The sequence below is a fragment of the Mustelus asterias genome, chromosome 15, assembly GCF_964213995.1.
Source record: "Mustelus asterias chromosome 15, sMusAst1.hap1.1, whole genome shotgun sequence".
Lineage (NCBI taxonomy): Eukaryota > Metazoa > Chordata > Chondrichthyes > Carcharhiniformes > Triakidae > Mustelus > Mustelus asterias.
The window spans coordinates 48666928-48684439 of NC_135815.1; the positions used below are offsets into that span (position 1 = coordinate 48666928).

General features: G+C 42.0%; 1 protein-coding gene across 2 annotated transcripts in view; it reads right to left on the bottom strand.

Moving 5' to 3' along the window:
* asb3 (ankyrin repeat and SOCS box containing 3) overlaps positions 1–17512 on the bottom strand; it is a 71008-nt gene that overhangs the window by 44544 nt on the left and 8952 nt on the right. For both annotated transcript variants that reach the window (XM_078229846.1, XM_078229845.1), the window contains exons 3-5: positions 14605–14763; positions 12368–12480; positions 8443–8578 (exon numbers count right to left, since the gene is read on the bottom strand). In XM_078229846.1, the coding sequence (XP_078085972.1) occupies positions 8443–8578; positions 12368–12480; positions 14605–14763 (408 nt within the window). The remainder of the gene's footprint in view (positions 1–8442; positions 8579–12367; positions 12481–14604; positions 14764–17512) is intronic.

Here is a 17512-nt window from a genome sequence, read left to right on the forward strand (position 1 = left end):
GGGGGTTACTGAGGGGGGTTACTGAGGGGGTTACTGAGCGGGGTTACTGAGCGGGGTTACTGAGCGGGGTTACTGAGCGGGGTTACTGAGCGGGGTTACTGAGCGGGGTTACTGAGGGGGGTTACTGAGGGGGGTTAGTGAGAGGAGGTAGTGAAGGCAGTAGTGAGGGGGGTTAGTGAGGGGGGTTACTGAGGGGGGGTTACTGAGGGGGGTTAGTGAGAGGAGGTAGTGAGGGCAGTAGTGAGGGGGGTTAGTGAGGGGGTAGTGAGGGGGGTAGTGCGGAGGGCGGGGGAGAGAAATAAAAATTGTTCAAACCATGAAACATGTTTCAAGGTCATCACTGTATTTGAAAACACCCGGGTACATTTCTGCTGACATACTGAAACATGCCAAATACTATGATTAATGCATCTCCAGCATTCCTACAGGACTGCTGCTGCGCACTTGCTTTGATCTGCTGGCACCAATGAAAACACAACAAGTTTCACAAGATCAAGTGCACGGCCAAGTGGAGGGAAGAGCACAAAGATCAAAGCCTCGAACTGTCTCCTCAGGACAGAGAAGTTCTAACTCATAATTATGCTGCTGGAGCTAAATGGGTTCCTGCACCTGTGATCCTTCAGACAGGACCTGTTTCATACACAATCTAAACGGCAAATGTTCTCACCTGGCAGTAGCCAAGTCAAGCTTCATCTTTGGAGGTCAGTTACAATGTTAATGACCTCCTGTGTCTACCTGTGTACTGATTGATCTTGAAAGGCACCAGGACCAAAAACATAAGTTCCAAGATAGAAGTTACTGTCGCCAAATTTGCAAATGACACTAAAATAGGCAGGATAGCAATGTGCAATGAGGAAATAAAATTTACAAATGAATATGGATCGGTTCGCTAAGTGGGCCAAAATTTGTCAGATGGAGTTTAATGTGGATAAGTGTGAGATCATCCATCTTGCTTAGAAAAATAGAAAGGCAACTTATTATCTAAATGGAGAAAAACTTCAGAGTGCTTCAGTGCAGAGGGATACTGGTGTCCTCGTGCATGAATCACAGAAAACTAGTTTACAGGTACAGTAGATTACAAGGAAGGTAAATGGAATTTGGGCATTCATTGCTGAAGGAATAGAATATAAGAGTAGGGAAGTGTTGTTGCAACTGCACAAGGCATTAATGAGACCGCACCTGGAGTATTGTGCACAGTTTCAGTTCCCTTGCTTAAGGAGGGATGTAGTTGCATTGGAGGTAGTTCAGAGCAGGTTGCTAGATTGATTCCAGAGATGAGGGGTTTGTCTAATGAAGAGAAATTGAGCTGTTTAAGCTTATATACTCGAGTTTAGAATAATGAGAGGAGATCGAATTGAGGTGTATCAGATGACAAAGGGGATTGACAGGACAGACGTAGAGTGGATATATGGTGGCTCTGACATCCATCATTATGAAGAGCTTCGAAAACCTAGTCATGGCACGAATCAATTCCAGCCTCCAGGACTACCTGGATCCACTAAATTTTGCCTATCGCCGCAACAGGTCCACAGCAGATGTCATCTCTCTGGCCCTGCACTCAACCCTGGAACACCTAGATAACAAGGACACCTATGTCAGGCTCAGCCTTCAACACCATTATTCCCACGAAACTCATCTCTCAACTCCGTGGCCTGGGCCTCAGCACCTCCCTCTGCGACTGGATCCTGAACTTCCCAATTCACAGACCACAATCAGTAAGGATAGGCAACACCTCCTCCATAATCATCTTCAACACTGGTGCCCCCTAAAGCTGTGTTCCCAGCCCCCTACTACACTCCTTATACACCTATGACTGTGTGGCCACCAAATTCCCCTCCAATTCAATTTTCAAGTTTGCTGACGACACCACCGTAGTGGGTCGGATCTCAAACAATGATGAGGCAGAGTACAGGAATGAGATAGAGAATCTAGTGAACTGGTGCGGCAACAATAATCTCTCCCTCGATGTCAACAAAATGAAGGAGATTGTCATTGACTTCAGGAAGCGTAAAGGAGAACATGCCCCTGTCTACATCAATGGGGACGAAGTAAAAAGGGTCCAGAGCTTCAAGTTTTTTCAACCTGTCTTGGGCCCCCCATGCTGACACTATAGTTAAGAAAGCCCACCAGTGCCTCTACTTTCCCAGAAGACGAAGGAAATTTGGCATGTCAACTATGACTCTCACCAACGTTTACAGATGCACCATAGAAAGCATTGTTTCTGGTTGTATCACAGCTTGGTATGGCTCCTGCTCGGCCCAAGACCGCAAAGAACTACAAAAGGTCGTGAATGTTGCCCAATCCATCACGCAAACCAGCCTCCCATCCATTGACTCTGTCTACACTTCCCGCTGCCTCGGCAAAGCAGCCAGCATAATTAAGGACCCCATACACCCCGGTCATTCTCTTTTCCACCTTCTTCCGTCGGGAAAAAGATACAAAAGTCTGAGGTCACGTACCAACCGACTCAAGAACAGCTTCTTCCCTGCTGCTGTCAAACTTTTGAATAGACTTATCTTGCTTAAGTTGATCTTTCGCTACACCCTAGCTATGACTGTAAGACTGCATTCTGCACTCTCTCATTTCCTTCTCTATGAACGGTATGCATTGTCTGCACAGCGCGCAAGAAACAATACTTTTCACTGTAAATACATGTGACAATAAGAAATCAAATCAAAGATATTTCCTCTTGTGCAGCAATCTAGAACAAGAGATCATAGAGGTAGCAGATTTAGGATAAGGGGTAGCAGATTTAAAACAAAGATGAGGAGAAATTACTTCTCGAAAAGGATGATAATCTATGGAATTCGCTACTTCAGGGTGTGGTGGATGCCGGGACATTGAATAAATTTTGGGAGATAGACAAATTTTTGATTAGTAATGGTTTGAAGGGTTTTGGAGAACAGGCAGGAAAGTGGAGTTGAGGCTGAGATGAGATCAGCCACGATCATATTGAACAGCTGAGCAGGCTTGAGGGGCTGAATTGCTTACTCCTGCTCCTAGTTCTTATGTTCTTAATTAACTGGGAGTTTGGGGATGGTACTGGGTTGGACACCTCGAAACGAATTCATGGGGTGGTTCAGTATTACCACTGGAGAGTGAACACAGATTTGAACAGTGTAGAAATTAAATAAAAGCTATAAAAGTGAGTAAAACTCTGCATCCACAGTATTTTGCTTTTATTTTAATGTTGAAATTAACCTGCATTTTGGAAAAAAATCAGTCAAAACCAAAAAGGCTATTTTGGAGCCAATGTAGCAAACAACAGGTAGTGACACTTCGCCCAGCAGCTTACAGAGGATGAAATCAGAATTCAGGAGCACCTGAGGCATACAGTTGTTCAGCTTTTTGAACTTGCTGCTTGAATTAATTACATTGATTTTGCAAGTTCTTTGAGGCTTTTAGTAGTCTCACAACAGAACCCATGCCAACTCTGGGACCACAGTTGCTAGCCAGAATTTGCGGGGGAGGCCACACAACGGCCCCACAAGATCTCCAAAGCAGACTTAAGGGGTGCAGTGCAGAATATTCCACCCAACTTCCAAACTGAGTAGAATTTCAGGTGGATACTATAATAGGCAGAAACCCAGCAGATTCAGGTTCCACTAAATTTCCTTGCCTCTTCTCCGAGGGATATGTCTCTTCCCCCAGGCATATTATATCTTATATGTGAACTGCCCTATCCCAGGGATTTTGGTTCTAATGATTTTAATATATAACACATTTAGCTTTTTTCCTTCAGTAAACCAAATGCTATCATAAACACAAGTTAACACAAGTTTATCCTAAAAACAAGTTAGCAAAAACACCTTTAGATGATAACAGAGTTCAGTAATATTAACTGCTGCTGGGGCTCTTTTGCATTCACCTTTAGTGGTTCTAATTCTTTGTCTGATTTCCTAAAGATAACTCAGGTTCAACAAACCAGTACAAATTGCTGCTGATGGCAATTTTTAAGATTTGCAACCAGAATTAACAGTTCCAAAGATTACTTCATATTAACATTTACATTAAGGTTGGCTCCATTGAAAACAGAGCACAGGGGATTATAGTACAATATGGAACCTATTTTTTCAGGCTTTTAGCCACATCAGTCTCACTAAACTTCATAAGTTGAATGCATCATGAAGATCCATATCCCATGTCCCACAAATGATGTGGCTACAGAAAGTTACAGAAAAGGAAGTGGCATTTATATAGAGCTTTACACAACCAAACACTTCACGACCAATTAAGTACTTTTTAAAGTACAGTCACCATTGTAATGTCAGAATCTTGTGCCCTCGCCATGGTGGGTTTGTTGCAGAGGATGGGGGTAATTTGTTTTAAATCAGACAGGAAGATGGGGGCCCCGCCATCTTCCAGATTAGATCCATGGCGAGGCGGCTTATGAATGGCCAACCCACCATTCTTTCAGCACCCACTCTGCCAAGTCTCCCATGATCTTATATGGTCCAATAAGATCACCTCTCGTTCTCCTAAATTCCAATCGATACAAGCCCAACCTTCCTTCATTGGATAACTCCCTCTTCCTAGGAAATCAGTCAAGTGAACCTTCTTTCATGTCCTTTCTTAAATAAGGAGACCAAAACTGTACACCATATTCTAGACGTGGCCTCACCAATGCCCTGTACATATGTAGCAAAACATCCTGACTTATATTTTCTATTTCCCTTGCAATAAACAACAAGAACACAAGAAATAGAAGTAGCAGTAGGCCACCTGGCTCTTTAAGCCTACCCCGCCATTCAATACGATCATGATTGATCTATGCCAGCCTTAACTTCTTTTCTGTGCCATTTCCCCATAGCCCACTATTCCTCGATCTATCGAATATTTATCCGCCTCCACTTTGAATACTTATAATAATCCAGCCTCCACCACTTTTCGTGGCAGAAAATTTCAGAGATTCACCACCTTCTGCACGAAGAAACTTCTACACACCTCAGTTTTAAATGATCGGCCCTTTATCTTGTAGATATGTCCCCTTGTTCGAGACTCTCCCACTCGTGAAAACATCTCAGGATGTATCCTGTCAAGCCCCCTCAGGATCTTATATGTTTAAATAAGGTCACCCGTCACTCTTATAAACTCCAAGGAATACAGATCCAGACTATTGAGTCTCTTGATAGGAGAACTCTCTCATCCCAGGAATTAGATTGGTGAATCTCTTTTGGACTGCCTCCAAGGTTACTTTATCCTATTTTAGGTAAGGGTACCAAAACTGTACACAGTATTCTAGGTGAGGCTCACCAATACCCTGTACAATTGCAACAAAACCTCCCCAATTTTAAACGCCTTTGCAATAAAGGCCAAAATGCCATTTGCCTTCTTAACTACTTGTTAGACCTAGCTGATTCATGCACTAGAACACCTAGATCCCTCTGTACTCCACTCACCTGTAGTCTCTCTCCATTTAGATAATCTGCCTTTTGATTCCTCCCATCAAAGTGCATGTTCTCTGATCTCTAACTAGTCACTACTTATTTCCTTCTATATTTTGCTTTCAGTACTTGATTTATCTTTAAAATTAATACCCAAACTGACACTTTGTTCAGACTGTATTATTCATTAACTTAACTGTTTAAGGAGGTAGACAGCGGTTTGCCTTTTCACACAGAGCTCAGATGCCTTTTTAAATGGCTGGCTGACAGGAACTTCTAACAGGGCCATTATGCATGCATCTAAAGTTGGACTGCCACATGTGTACTCAATGACACCCTGGGATCATGGGAAGCTAGCAGACATGCAAATACACACGCCAGCTCATTCGGACTGGCATGACAGCAGAAGAAATCCATAAAATTGCAGGCATGGCAAACAAGTCATTTGTCGTATGCGTTTGTAGGCTGCTTACTGGGATATATTTCACGAGAGCCCAGAAAAGGATCTAGAGATTAAAAACTGAGGGCAATGGTATCCTTAGCAACCACAGATAGTCCAGCAGAATGGGCAGACAAGTGACATTAATATACAAAACTGCAAGGTGATGCATTTTGGCAGAAGGGTTAGGGAAACAGATTATGGATTTAACCGTACCATTGCAAAGAACATGCAGAGACAGAAAGACCTGGGGGTTCTTATGATCTTTGAAGACAGTAGAGCATATTGAAAATGCAGAGGTGATGGCATACTGGTACTGTCACTGGACTAGAAATCTAGAGACCCACAGTAACGGTCTGGGGGCCCAGATTCAAATCCCATATTGGAGGTGGCAAAATGTAAATTCAATAAAAATCTGGAATTAAAAGTGTAATGATGACCATTGTCGAATGTCGTTAAAAAAAATCTGGTTCGCTAGTATCCTTCAGGCAAGGAAATCTGCCGTCCTTACCTGGTCTGGCTTATATGGGACAGCAACATGCTTGACTCTTAAATGCCCTCTGAAATGCCACTCAGTACAAGGTCAACTCGGGATGGACAATAAATGTTGGCCCAGCCAACGACGTCCACATTCCATGATTGAATTTTTTTAAAAGTTAGCAAAGCATATAGAATCTTAAGCTTTATAAATAAAGTATTGGGTTCAAAAGTACGGTAGCTATGTTTAACTTTTATGAAGCTCTGGTTAGGCCATAACTAGAGTTCATGGTCTGGTCAACACACTTCAGGAAGGAAGATCCTTGAGAAGGTGCAGAGGAAATTTACCAGAATGGTTCCAGGGAGGAAGGATTTTAGTTAGAAGGTTAGGTTGGAGAAACCGGGGTTTTTTTCTGCTTGGAGCAAAACATTTTATTGGGAGATCTGGCAGAGTTGTACAAGATTGTGACAGGTTTAGATAAAGTAGACAAAGAAAAACTATTCCCATTAGCTAATGGCACAAGGACTAGGGAACAAAGATTTAAAGCTTTGAGCAATCAGTGCTTGGGGGATGTAAGGAAGAAGTGTTTTACACAAGTAGTAATGACCTAGAACTCGTCACCAATGAGGGCGATGGAAGTGCAGACAAAGGAAATTGGACAAGCACTTAAGGATAATAAACTTGCAGGGCTACAGGGATAGAACAGGGTTGCTCTACAGAGCCAGCATGAAATTGATGGGCAGAACAATCTCCTTCTGTGTTGAAATGGCTGTATGGTAACACATGACCACCAGGTATGTCCAACAGGCAACAAGTCCAAGACACTGCGTTTGTTTGCCACAAGCTGTCTCGACAATCTCAGCCTCCAGAAAAGCTGCTGTTTGAACACATCAAGGAAACACAGCCTCTTCTTATATACTTTAATGCAGGTAATGTCTGCAGTGAGCTGCTGCCCACTTTGTTTTCTAGCTACAGGTCTTTCAACAGTATGGTAATGCTGGTCCTATCTGAGCCAGCCCAGGAACCAGCTATCCTGCTGTAATGCAGAAGTCCTCCAAATTGTAGAAAATAAACTTGCAGCAAAAGTATTGTGAACAAATCCTTTCCCCCAGCACTAGAATCCAAGACTTCCACCCAAGTGGTTCCAAATAAATAACCAAAAGAGAAAATGCTGGAAAATCTCAGCAGATCTGGCAGCATCTATAAGGAGAGAAAAGAGCTGAGGTTCAGTCCAGATGACCCTTTGTCAAAGCTGAAGTGGTTCCAAACTCCACTCTCGAAAAAATTACACCCTGGAATCTTCTCTCCAAACAACTCTTTCTCTCAGATGCTTTCACCAAAGATCCACTTCCAAAGATTTCAATCTCTCCTTTCAGTACTCCTCTGCCTTGGATTGCCACATGCATTCAAGATTGCACACAACCTCTCAGGTACCCAACCATGCCAACACATTGCTTCACAGGCTGTATTAAGGTGTCACCAAATGTTTGATTTACCTGAGATGTTTAGCTTTTTACTTCTTGAGCTGTCTCTTTAACTCTCAGCACCCCTGAACAGGATCTTGTTCAACTTCTTGTTCCTTTAACTTAACCGTCTTCCTGGTTTTGGGACTTTGTGTCCTTTTGCGCAGTCTGCTTTGTGCAACTCCCTGGTCCTGTCCAGCTGCTTCTGGGTCCAGTTTAAAATCTAAATCAAAAAAGTGTTCTTCTAACCTAGGGTGGCCCCTGATTGCTAAGCAATCAAACTCGGTTTGTTTTCACGCCATAAACCCTTTAATTACAATACAGATACAGTTTGAAATTAAACCAAAACCCACAGACATGCACGCACATTTGTTTAACTCAACTCAAGCTAACTGAAGTTTTAGCCCTTTCTTACACAGAAACACAACATTAAACTTAAAGCTACACCTTGTTTCTAATACCTCCAAATACAGATTACTTAAAACTAACTCTGTTTCCTGACATAAGGACTGAGCCACTTTAACTCACATTGAAATTACATAATTTTGGAGACTGAAATGCAATAATCTCATTAGAGGACAGCAATGCAAACAGTGCAACTGGAATTCCAAAATAGCCAATTCTAAAATTACCAGAATTATTGCAATTGACGGAAGTATTAAGATTCGGAACAATTACCATGTTGTAGAAGAACTCTCACACTCTCCAGCTTCCCATACTGAGCAGCAAGAAACAAAGGTGTAATTCCATAATCATCCTTGGCTTCTTTATCAGCACCTTTTTCAAGCAAGAACATCAATATTTCTACGTGTTCCTGCAAAACATTATAATTCAAAGTTTTAGACATGATTCTTCCAAAGTTAACTAAGGTCAGAACCTGTCCAAGTTAATGTGAAAACTAGTTTGACAATTCACTGGAATCATCCAGTTTAATTACCGGTTATAAGTCTAAATGTTTCCGTCAATGGCAGTCCAGGAAAGGTTTGCCCAGCTGCTCAAAAGGGAGATTACAAAGTAGGTAATTTTATGAAATACACATGGAGTGCAGAAGTCAAGTCCAGTTTGACTGATGATAGGGAAAATGCGTAAGAGATTGATACCCTGACCAGGGCACCAGTCAAATTCCAGACCCCATCCCCTTAAATAGTTGTCAAGGCACCATCTTTGCCGAGAAGTTAATTACACCTAAATTCAGTTCACCAAACTTTCTTACAGCAACCAGATTTTATTGGCATTTGCACAATCGGCTTTCCCTCAGGATCACACAAGCCAAGTGAACAAATTAACCTTTTCTAACAGATTACTAAAAAAGTCAGACAACAAAGTCATGAACAATTGCTTATTAACCTTAAAGTCATATTTAGCAGCATTTTAAATTAAACATTAATAGATAGGGTTAAATGACAAAAATCAATAAGAGATTACAATGCAAGTTCAGTGATGCCACAATAATTCAGCGTTAACTTTTTACAGATTATAAATTTACAATAGTGACCAATATCCAAAATTGATACAAATTAGTGAGATTAATTTAGGATTCAGATAGTAAACTAGTCAGGAACATTAAATAGCTGTTCTATGAAGTAGATTGACGTCCATTTGCTTGTATTTTGCAATGTTTCCAGAACCTGTATGACTTAGTCCTTATAAAACCATAGACATAAGAGCAGAAGTAGGCCATTCAGCCCATAAAGCCTGCTGTATCATTCAATGAGGTCATGATTGATCTGAAATGATCATCCTCAGCTCCACATTCCCTCCTTATCCTCATAACCCTTGATTCCTTTACTGATTAAAAATCTGTCTATCACAGCCTTAAACATTCCCAACAACCCAGCCTTTACAGCCCTCTGCAGTAATGAATTCCAAAGAATAACCACCCTCAGAAAAAATTCCTCCTCATCTCTGTCTTAATGTGCAACTTCTTACTCTGAGATTGTGTCCTCTGGACCTTAACTCTCCCACAAGAGGAAACATCCTCTCAGCAGCTACTCTGTAATGCCCCGAGAATCTGATATGTCTCAATTAGATCACCCTAAGGGCAGCACGGTGGCACACTGGCTAGCACTGGTTAGCACCCAGAGACCCGGGTTTGATTCCCGGCTTAGGTCACTGTCTGTGCCGAGTCTGTACATTCTCCCCATGTCTGTGTGGGTTTCCTTCAGGTGCTCCGGTTTCCTTTCACACCCCGAAAGACGTGTTGGTTAGGTGCACTGGCCATGCTAAGTTCTCCCGAACAGGCGTCGGAGTATGGCGACTAGGAGGTAAAAGTGAGTTCTCAGGAATACCTGTCAGAATGCTAAATCAAATATGGTTGAAACGAGACTTTTCAGTTCAAATGATTCTACACATTTAAAATAAAGGTATTCTGTATACTTTCCACTGCAAGAAACTTAGATCATACATTTGAAAAGTGAATGTAGTTGCATTAAGAACCAAAGTGAAAATATACTGTTAATGAATTTTACAAAAATATTACATAGAACATAGAAAGCCACAGCACAAACAGGCCCTTCGGCCCACAAATTGCACCGATCACATCCCCACCTCTAGGCCTATCTATAGCCCTCAATCCCATTAAATCCCATGTACTCATCCAGAAGTCTCTTAAAAGACCCCAACGAGTTTGCCTCCACCACCACCGACGTCAGCCGATTCCACTCACCCACCACCCTCTGAGTGAAAAACTCAAGAGTTTTGATGACATCATGTTATCAGTGGCTTATTATTGGATCCTTTCTACGAATTAGTCAATATCAACCACTGACTAATAGAAGAGTTATCGGAATAAGTTTTACTTCTTCTATCATTTCCCACCTCACTGGGCATTTCAGTAATTGACGTCAGGTCATTTTTCTTTCATCTACTATCAATTATTAATCTTAATTGGATGAAGATGGCATGTTCCCCATCCCTTGTGACCTTATGATAAAAGAAAAGCCATTTAATGAGGCAAGTAGTGGAGCCAGAGTCACAGCACTGAGTAACTTCTACAGCAATGCCACAAAACAGAGATGGTTAGCCTTCAACAACCACCACCATCTTCCAGGACCAGGCATAACTCCCAACAACTGGAGAGTTTCTCCCTGATCCTCAATGGCTTTAGTTTTATCCAAGCTCCTTCATGTTTCTAAAGGTTAGGCACTCTCATCACACCTCTGGAATTCAGCACTTTTGTCTATGTTCCAACAAAGTTCAAATGACAGAACTTAGACTGCACCAGTGAGCAGGTTAACAGTGATTAAGTGCCATGACTATTACGTCACTGAGGACTCTTTTGATCATTTTGCTATCAATTGAAAATAGGCCAATAAATTGGAAATTATTTGAGAAATTAGACAATAGGACACAACTGAGCAATTTTCTACAATGTTGGATAGATGCCACTGCTACTGGAACTGCTAAGCTAGGGGCACAGCGAGTTCTGGAGAACTAGTCTTCAAAATTATTGGGACCTTACAACCTTTGCTGTTTCTGAACACCCAGCTTCAGTGTTTCTTGACTGAAGGCTAAAGACCTTAGAAGGAGGCTCGATGGATCATCTATCTGGCCCTTTTGGCTGAAGATAGTGCAAATATTTCAGCCTCATTTTTTGCACTCATGATGGTCTCTCCTGTTTCTCATTGCCCACAAGGAAACCTTCTAAAAACAACTTACCTTTGATGTGTGCTTCGAGGTTAACTTTTCGTTCACATCCTGATGAGACCGGCATTGGCACAAAACATGGCTATCCAGAATTAAATTTAGTCAGGATCTGAACAATGTCATTAGGCCCTGACTTTTAAGTTTTAGAAAGGTTCTTGCCTGGCGGATCACTGGCTGGCTAGAACCGTTAGGCTGGTTGTTAAAATGGCGAGCAGTGCAAAATTATAGAATCCCTACAGTGCAGAAAGAGGCCATTTGGCCCATCGAGTCTGCACCGACCACAATCCCACCCAGGCCCTAACCCCATATCCCTACATATTTACCCACCAATCCCTCTAACCTACGCATCTCAGGACACTAAGGGACAATTTTAGCACGGCCAATCAACCTAACCCGCACATTTTTGGACTGTGGGAGGAAACCGGAGCACCTGGAGGAAACCCACGCAGACACGAGGAGAATGTGCAAACTCCGCACAGGCAGTGACCCAAGCTGGGAACCGAACCCAGGTCCCTGGAGCTGTGAAGCAGCAGTGCTAACCACTGTGCTACCGTGCTGTCCCAAAATTAGCATAGAACAGATGAATAATTCACTTCTCGGTACCTTAAGCGTAAAGGTAGCCTGTCATATACATAAAAGGTAGTAGCCAATGGCAGCAGGTACATGTGATACATAGGGACACTAACGTCTCCAGGTTCACCTTTCAAGTTACACACCACTCAGATGTGGACATATATCACCATTTCTTCATCGCTGGGTAAAAGGTTCCTGCAACTCCATATCCAACACCATTGAGTGAGCATCACCACCATCAGCAATTCTAGAAAACTCAACATTACCATCTTGTCACGGTGGACACATAAAATCAATACATTACGCTAAAATTCATGTCAATGTTAACTGGACATCAAAACTTGCCCTCTTTCCCCAAGGAGACAGACAATGAATGCCACAGTACCTGATAAGCTGCCTGATGCAGAACACTCCATAAACACGCAGAATGGGGTCCATTAATTCTTGCTCCATGTCTTAGAAGTGTCCTTGCAACAGCAATGTGGCCTTTCTCAATGGCTTCAAAGATGGAAAAATTGAAACAATCAAACTTTCTCTTCCAACATATTGAAACACTACATAGTAGCGTTTAAGACTGTAGTCATATTAATAATAGAAAATAAACAGATTCAATTTAAATACTGATTACAAGCCAAGAATTAACTGGAAACCTGTCAAGTTGAAAAATCAATCCAAGGATAAAATGAAGGCTCTATGCCCAAAAACTAATTATAACCCTTGACAGCTTCTTCTGATTTTGTGGGCGGATACCTTCATAATTGTAAATAAATTGTTTATAGAATCTGCCACTTTATTTTTAGAATAGATCTACAACTCATCTGCCACGAGAGCGCACTTCACAGAGAGTATTTTTATTGCTAACTGATTGCACTGGCACATCCTATTCTTACCCAGAAGCTTATGCTGTGCAGCCCTGGCAGCAAAAAGACCAAGGAGAGACACGTGAATGTGAGAAAATGCAAAATTGATTTCAAAATGTGCTTATCAGTTATCTAATGATCAGTAATGTTTCTGTGGGAAGAAAGCAGCTCTGTTTTCTTAATCCTAATGTGGAGATGCCGGCGTTGGACTGGGGTAAACACAGTAAGAGTTTTAACAATACCAGGTTAAAGTCCAACAGGTTTATTTGGTAGCAAATGCCATTTGCTACCAAATAAACCTGTTGGACTTTAACCTGGTGCTGTTAAAACTCTTACTGTTCTTAATCCTATGCAGATTTGGGATCCCTAAGCTTTGGTTCCACCAACCACCACCTGGGATCTCTGGATTAAGGTAAACTGTGATGTTTTTACTAGGAGAAAGTGTTTCTGTACTTGTGTAAATTTCTCAGTAGCTTGGATTCAAATATGGTGGAGGGATAAGATTCAACAACATCAAACATCCAGTTGATGAAAGAAAAATTAAGCAACGTTAAAAATACTAGTGTTGGGGCTTTAAATGACCAAGAGGAAAGAGACCACATGTAGTGCCATCCAACAGTCATGACATGAGCATTCAATGAGTTTCATTCAGGCCTATTGAGGCTAGTTTTTACAGTGCGTGCAGAAGCTTAAATGAAAAATTCAATTTTGTCTATGCACAAAAATTGTACAGTGGCACAGTGCTGCCTCACAGTGCCAGGGACCCGGGTTCGATTCCCAGCTTGGGTCACTGGCTGTGCGGAGTCTGCACGTTCTCCCCGTGGGTTTCCTCCAGGTGCTCCGGTTTCCTCCCATAGTCCGTTGCTGGTTAGGTGCATTGACCATGCTAAATTCTCCCTCAGTGTCCCCAAACAGATGCCAGAGTGTGGTGACTAGGGGATTTTCACAGTAACTTTATTGCAGTGTTAATGTAAGCCTACTTGCGACACTAATGAATAAAAAAAACTAAGGACAACCCTCGCCACAGCTGTGATCAGATTAAGCAGTGTTCTGAGCCTTGACTAGTTGTTTAAAGAAACAAACATTCACAGCCAGCTTTCCAGCCAGTTAGAGGATTAAAGTTTATGCTGCTCTCATCTCCAAAGTGGTCAGGGGAGCTAAAGAAATTGAACTTCTTTAAACTTAATGAAAAATACAAATAACAGATATAGAACTAACATAACAAATCATTCAAATCCATTTAAAGCAAAATGGTATAGTAACTTCAGGCAAGTGGGCAGATGCACACACAGTACTAAATGTTCTAAAACTGCAGTCTGAGTTGAAGGTCTGTCAATAGCGTGAAAAAAGCAGCTCACTATCTGTCTCACTGTTGAAACACAACTATTGTGTACATTCAATGTATTTGCATTAAACTCACAGAAAATCAAATCTTATCATGATGTTGAAAAGGACTGAAATTGACAAGTGTCAATGACTGATATACAACCAAATTGGCACTGAAAATTAACTACTACATCAGTCCTCGAAGTAGTAATCATGGAGATTTACAAAAAAAATCAATTATTTTAAACTTAACCTTTTCTACATTTATTTTGCCAATTTCTTCTCTCTTAATCTGACCTTTCTTTTCTCTATTTACACTTTCTGTACCAGAACTGACATTGAATTCACCCAAGGGCTAGTCTAACTAACAACAGACGCTGTTAGATGCCCTACGACAGAAAACTATGGCCTAAAATATATATTTCCAGTACCTTACCTAAAAAAAGTGGTGTTATGTTTTCATTAGTTTTGGCATTTGGATCTGCCCCAGCCTTTAGCAGAATCTGAACAATTTTTAAATGGCCACATTTGGCAGCGAGATGTAGCGCCGTTTCGCCTTCGAAAGTCTTTAATTCAATGCATGGAGTTGACGAAGCTAGAGGAATATAAAAAATAGCAACTTCCATTAAAGATGGCTCTTCAAATGTTCACACAACTTTCTCTAGTTCTTTGTTCTCTCTTGCCCATTTCCTTCATTTTTCTACATCCTCTGCTTCCTGTTGCACGTCCATCCATCCCACACCACCCCCACCCACCCCACTGTCCAATTTCACATCTCAACAAGCTAGAGGCACTCATGCAACTCTGCTGCTGTGTTCTAGAACAGTTAAGAAGCATTCATGTTGGACCGTCATATGAGTGAGCAGGCAGATAAGTAGATTGTTCAGAAGGTAATTAGGAAAACGCAGAAAAGGGAACAGTAGAGTGGATAACACCCCAGGTTGACAGGTAAAAAAATAGAACAGCTTTGCAACTTGACATAGACTAATAAACTTGGGCTGTTCTGACCCAGCCAGAGTTATTGCCGACACTCTGCAAACCCCTACCCAACTCTTGCCAACCTTTCCTATTTTTAGTTGTTCTCCTTCATAATTCTAACTACAGTTAGTTTACAGCACAAGAATCAAATATCAGTCAGCAGATGAGACAACTGAAAAACATCTTGCATTGATATGGTAATTTCAAACGAAGATAGAGCTTTCATTGCTATGCTAATTTGAATATAAATAAACATCCCAAGCTGCTTCACAACAAGGCATGATATTGAGTCAGGAAGAAAAAAATTAAAAGGGTTGACAGAAAACTTGACAATTTTTTTATTTGTTCATGAAACGTAGGCATCACCTACTGTGCCCAATTCTGGTCACCACACTACCAGAAAGACGCGGAGGCTTTGGAGGGAGTACAGAAAAGGTTTACCAGGATTGTCTGGTAATGGAGGTTATTAGCTATGGGGAAAGATTGAATAAACTGGGATTGTTCTCCATGAAAAGACGGAGGCTGAGGGGCGACCTGATAGAAGTTTATAAAATTACGAGGGGCATGGATAAGGTGAACAGTTGCAATCTTTTTCCCAGGGCAGAAATGATAATCACAAGGGGGCACAAGTTCAAGGTAAGGGAGGAATGGTTCAGTAGAGATGTGCAGGGGAAGTTTTTGTTTACACACAGGGTGGTGGGGGCCTGGAATGCACTGCCAAGTGAGTTGGCTGAGGCAGATACGTTTGCGACATTCAAGACTTATCTGGATAAACACATGTACGGGGGGGCGGGGGGGGTATAGAGGGATGTAGGCGGTTGGTCTAGATAGGACAACGTGATTGGCGCAGGCTTGGTGGGCTGAAGGGCCTGTTGCTGTGCTGTACTAATAACCCTCTATCTTACCAATAACCCTCTATCTTACTAACTTCCATGAACTTATCCAAAAGTCTCTTAAAAGACCCTATCAAATCCGCCTCCACCATCACTACCGGCAGCCGATCCACGCACCCACCACCCTCTGAGTGAAAAATTTACCCCTAACATCTCCTCTGTACCTACTCCCCAGCACCCTAAACCTGTGACCTCTTGTGGCAACCATTCCAGCCCTGGGTAAAAGCCTCTGAGAATCCACTCTATCAATACCCCTCAACATCTTATACACCTCTATCAGGTCACCTCTCATCCTTCACCTCTCCAAGGAGAAAAGACCTAGCTCTCTCAACCTATCCTCATAAGGCATGCCACCTAATCCAGGCAACATCCTTGTAAATCTCCTCTGCTCCCGTTCTATGGCTTCCACATCCTTTCTGTAATGAGGCAACCAGAACTGGGCACAGTTCTCCAGGTGGGGTCTGACCATAATCAGGCTTCTTACAAAAGGCTTTCAGGATTGCAAAAGATATCGCAGTCTGGACATGATTTATGTACAAAATGACTGAACATAAACAATAGTGTAAATAGTGCAAGCAGGCCTAGACTTTGGATTTTATTTTAGTAGGATTTAGTGTACTTGTTTAATTTGGCCATTTTGTTCTCACGTGTGGACAGAAAAGAAGCCATGCTGATGTTACAAACCAAGGAAACCAGGCACTTTTCCCTTGACCAAATAAAATTCAGCAGCTTCTTGCTAGTTGGGGACTACTTCAAAGTACAATATTAAGCTAGCTAGTATACACTAAGGGAAGCTGATTTGATCTGCGAAATTCCTGGCCATGCAGAGAGAGCGTCCTTGGGCACTGCGCCCAAGGACAGAAGCAGAATTCCTCTCAGCATGGACCATAGATAATGTAGGTTCCTTCAGAGGTAAAGATAAATACCTGTTGGTATAATCAGGATGTGGAGATGCCGGCGTTGGACTGGGGTAAACACAGTAAGAAGTTTAACAACACCAGGTTAAAGTCCAACAGGTTTATTTGGTAGCAAAAGCCACACAAGCTTTCGAGGCTCTGAGCCCCTTCTTCAGGTGAGTGGGAATTCTGTTCACAAACAGAACTTATAAGACACAGACTCAATTTACATGAATAATGGTTGGAATGCGAATACTTACAACTAATCCAGTCTTTAAGAAACAAAACAATGGGAGTGGAGAGAGCATCAAGACAGGCTAAAAAGATGTGTATTGTCTCCAGACAAGACAGCCAGTGAAACTCTGCAGGTCCACGCAACTGTGGGAGTTACAAATAGTGTGACATAAATTCTGATTCTAGGATCGCATGATAAAGACTCAGGAGGAAAAAAGCAGAAATATTTATGTGAAATAGTGTGACATAAACCCAATATCCCGGTTGAGGCCGTCCTTGTGTGTGCGGAACCTGGCTATCAGTTTCTGCTCCGCGACTCTGCGCTGTCGTGTGTCGCGAAGGC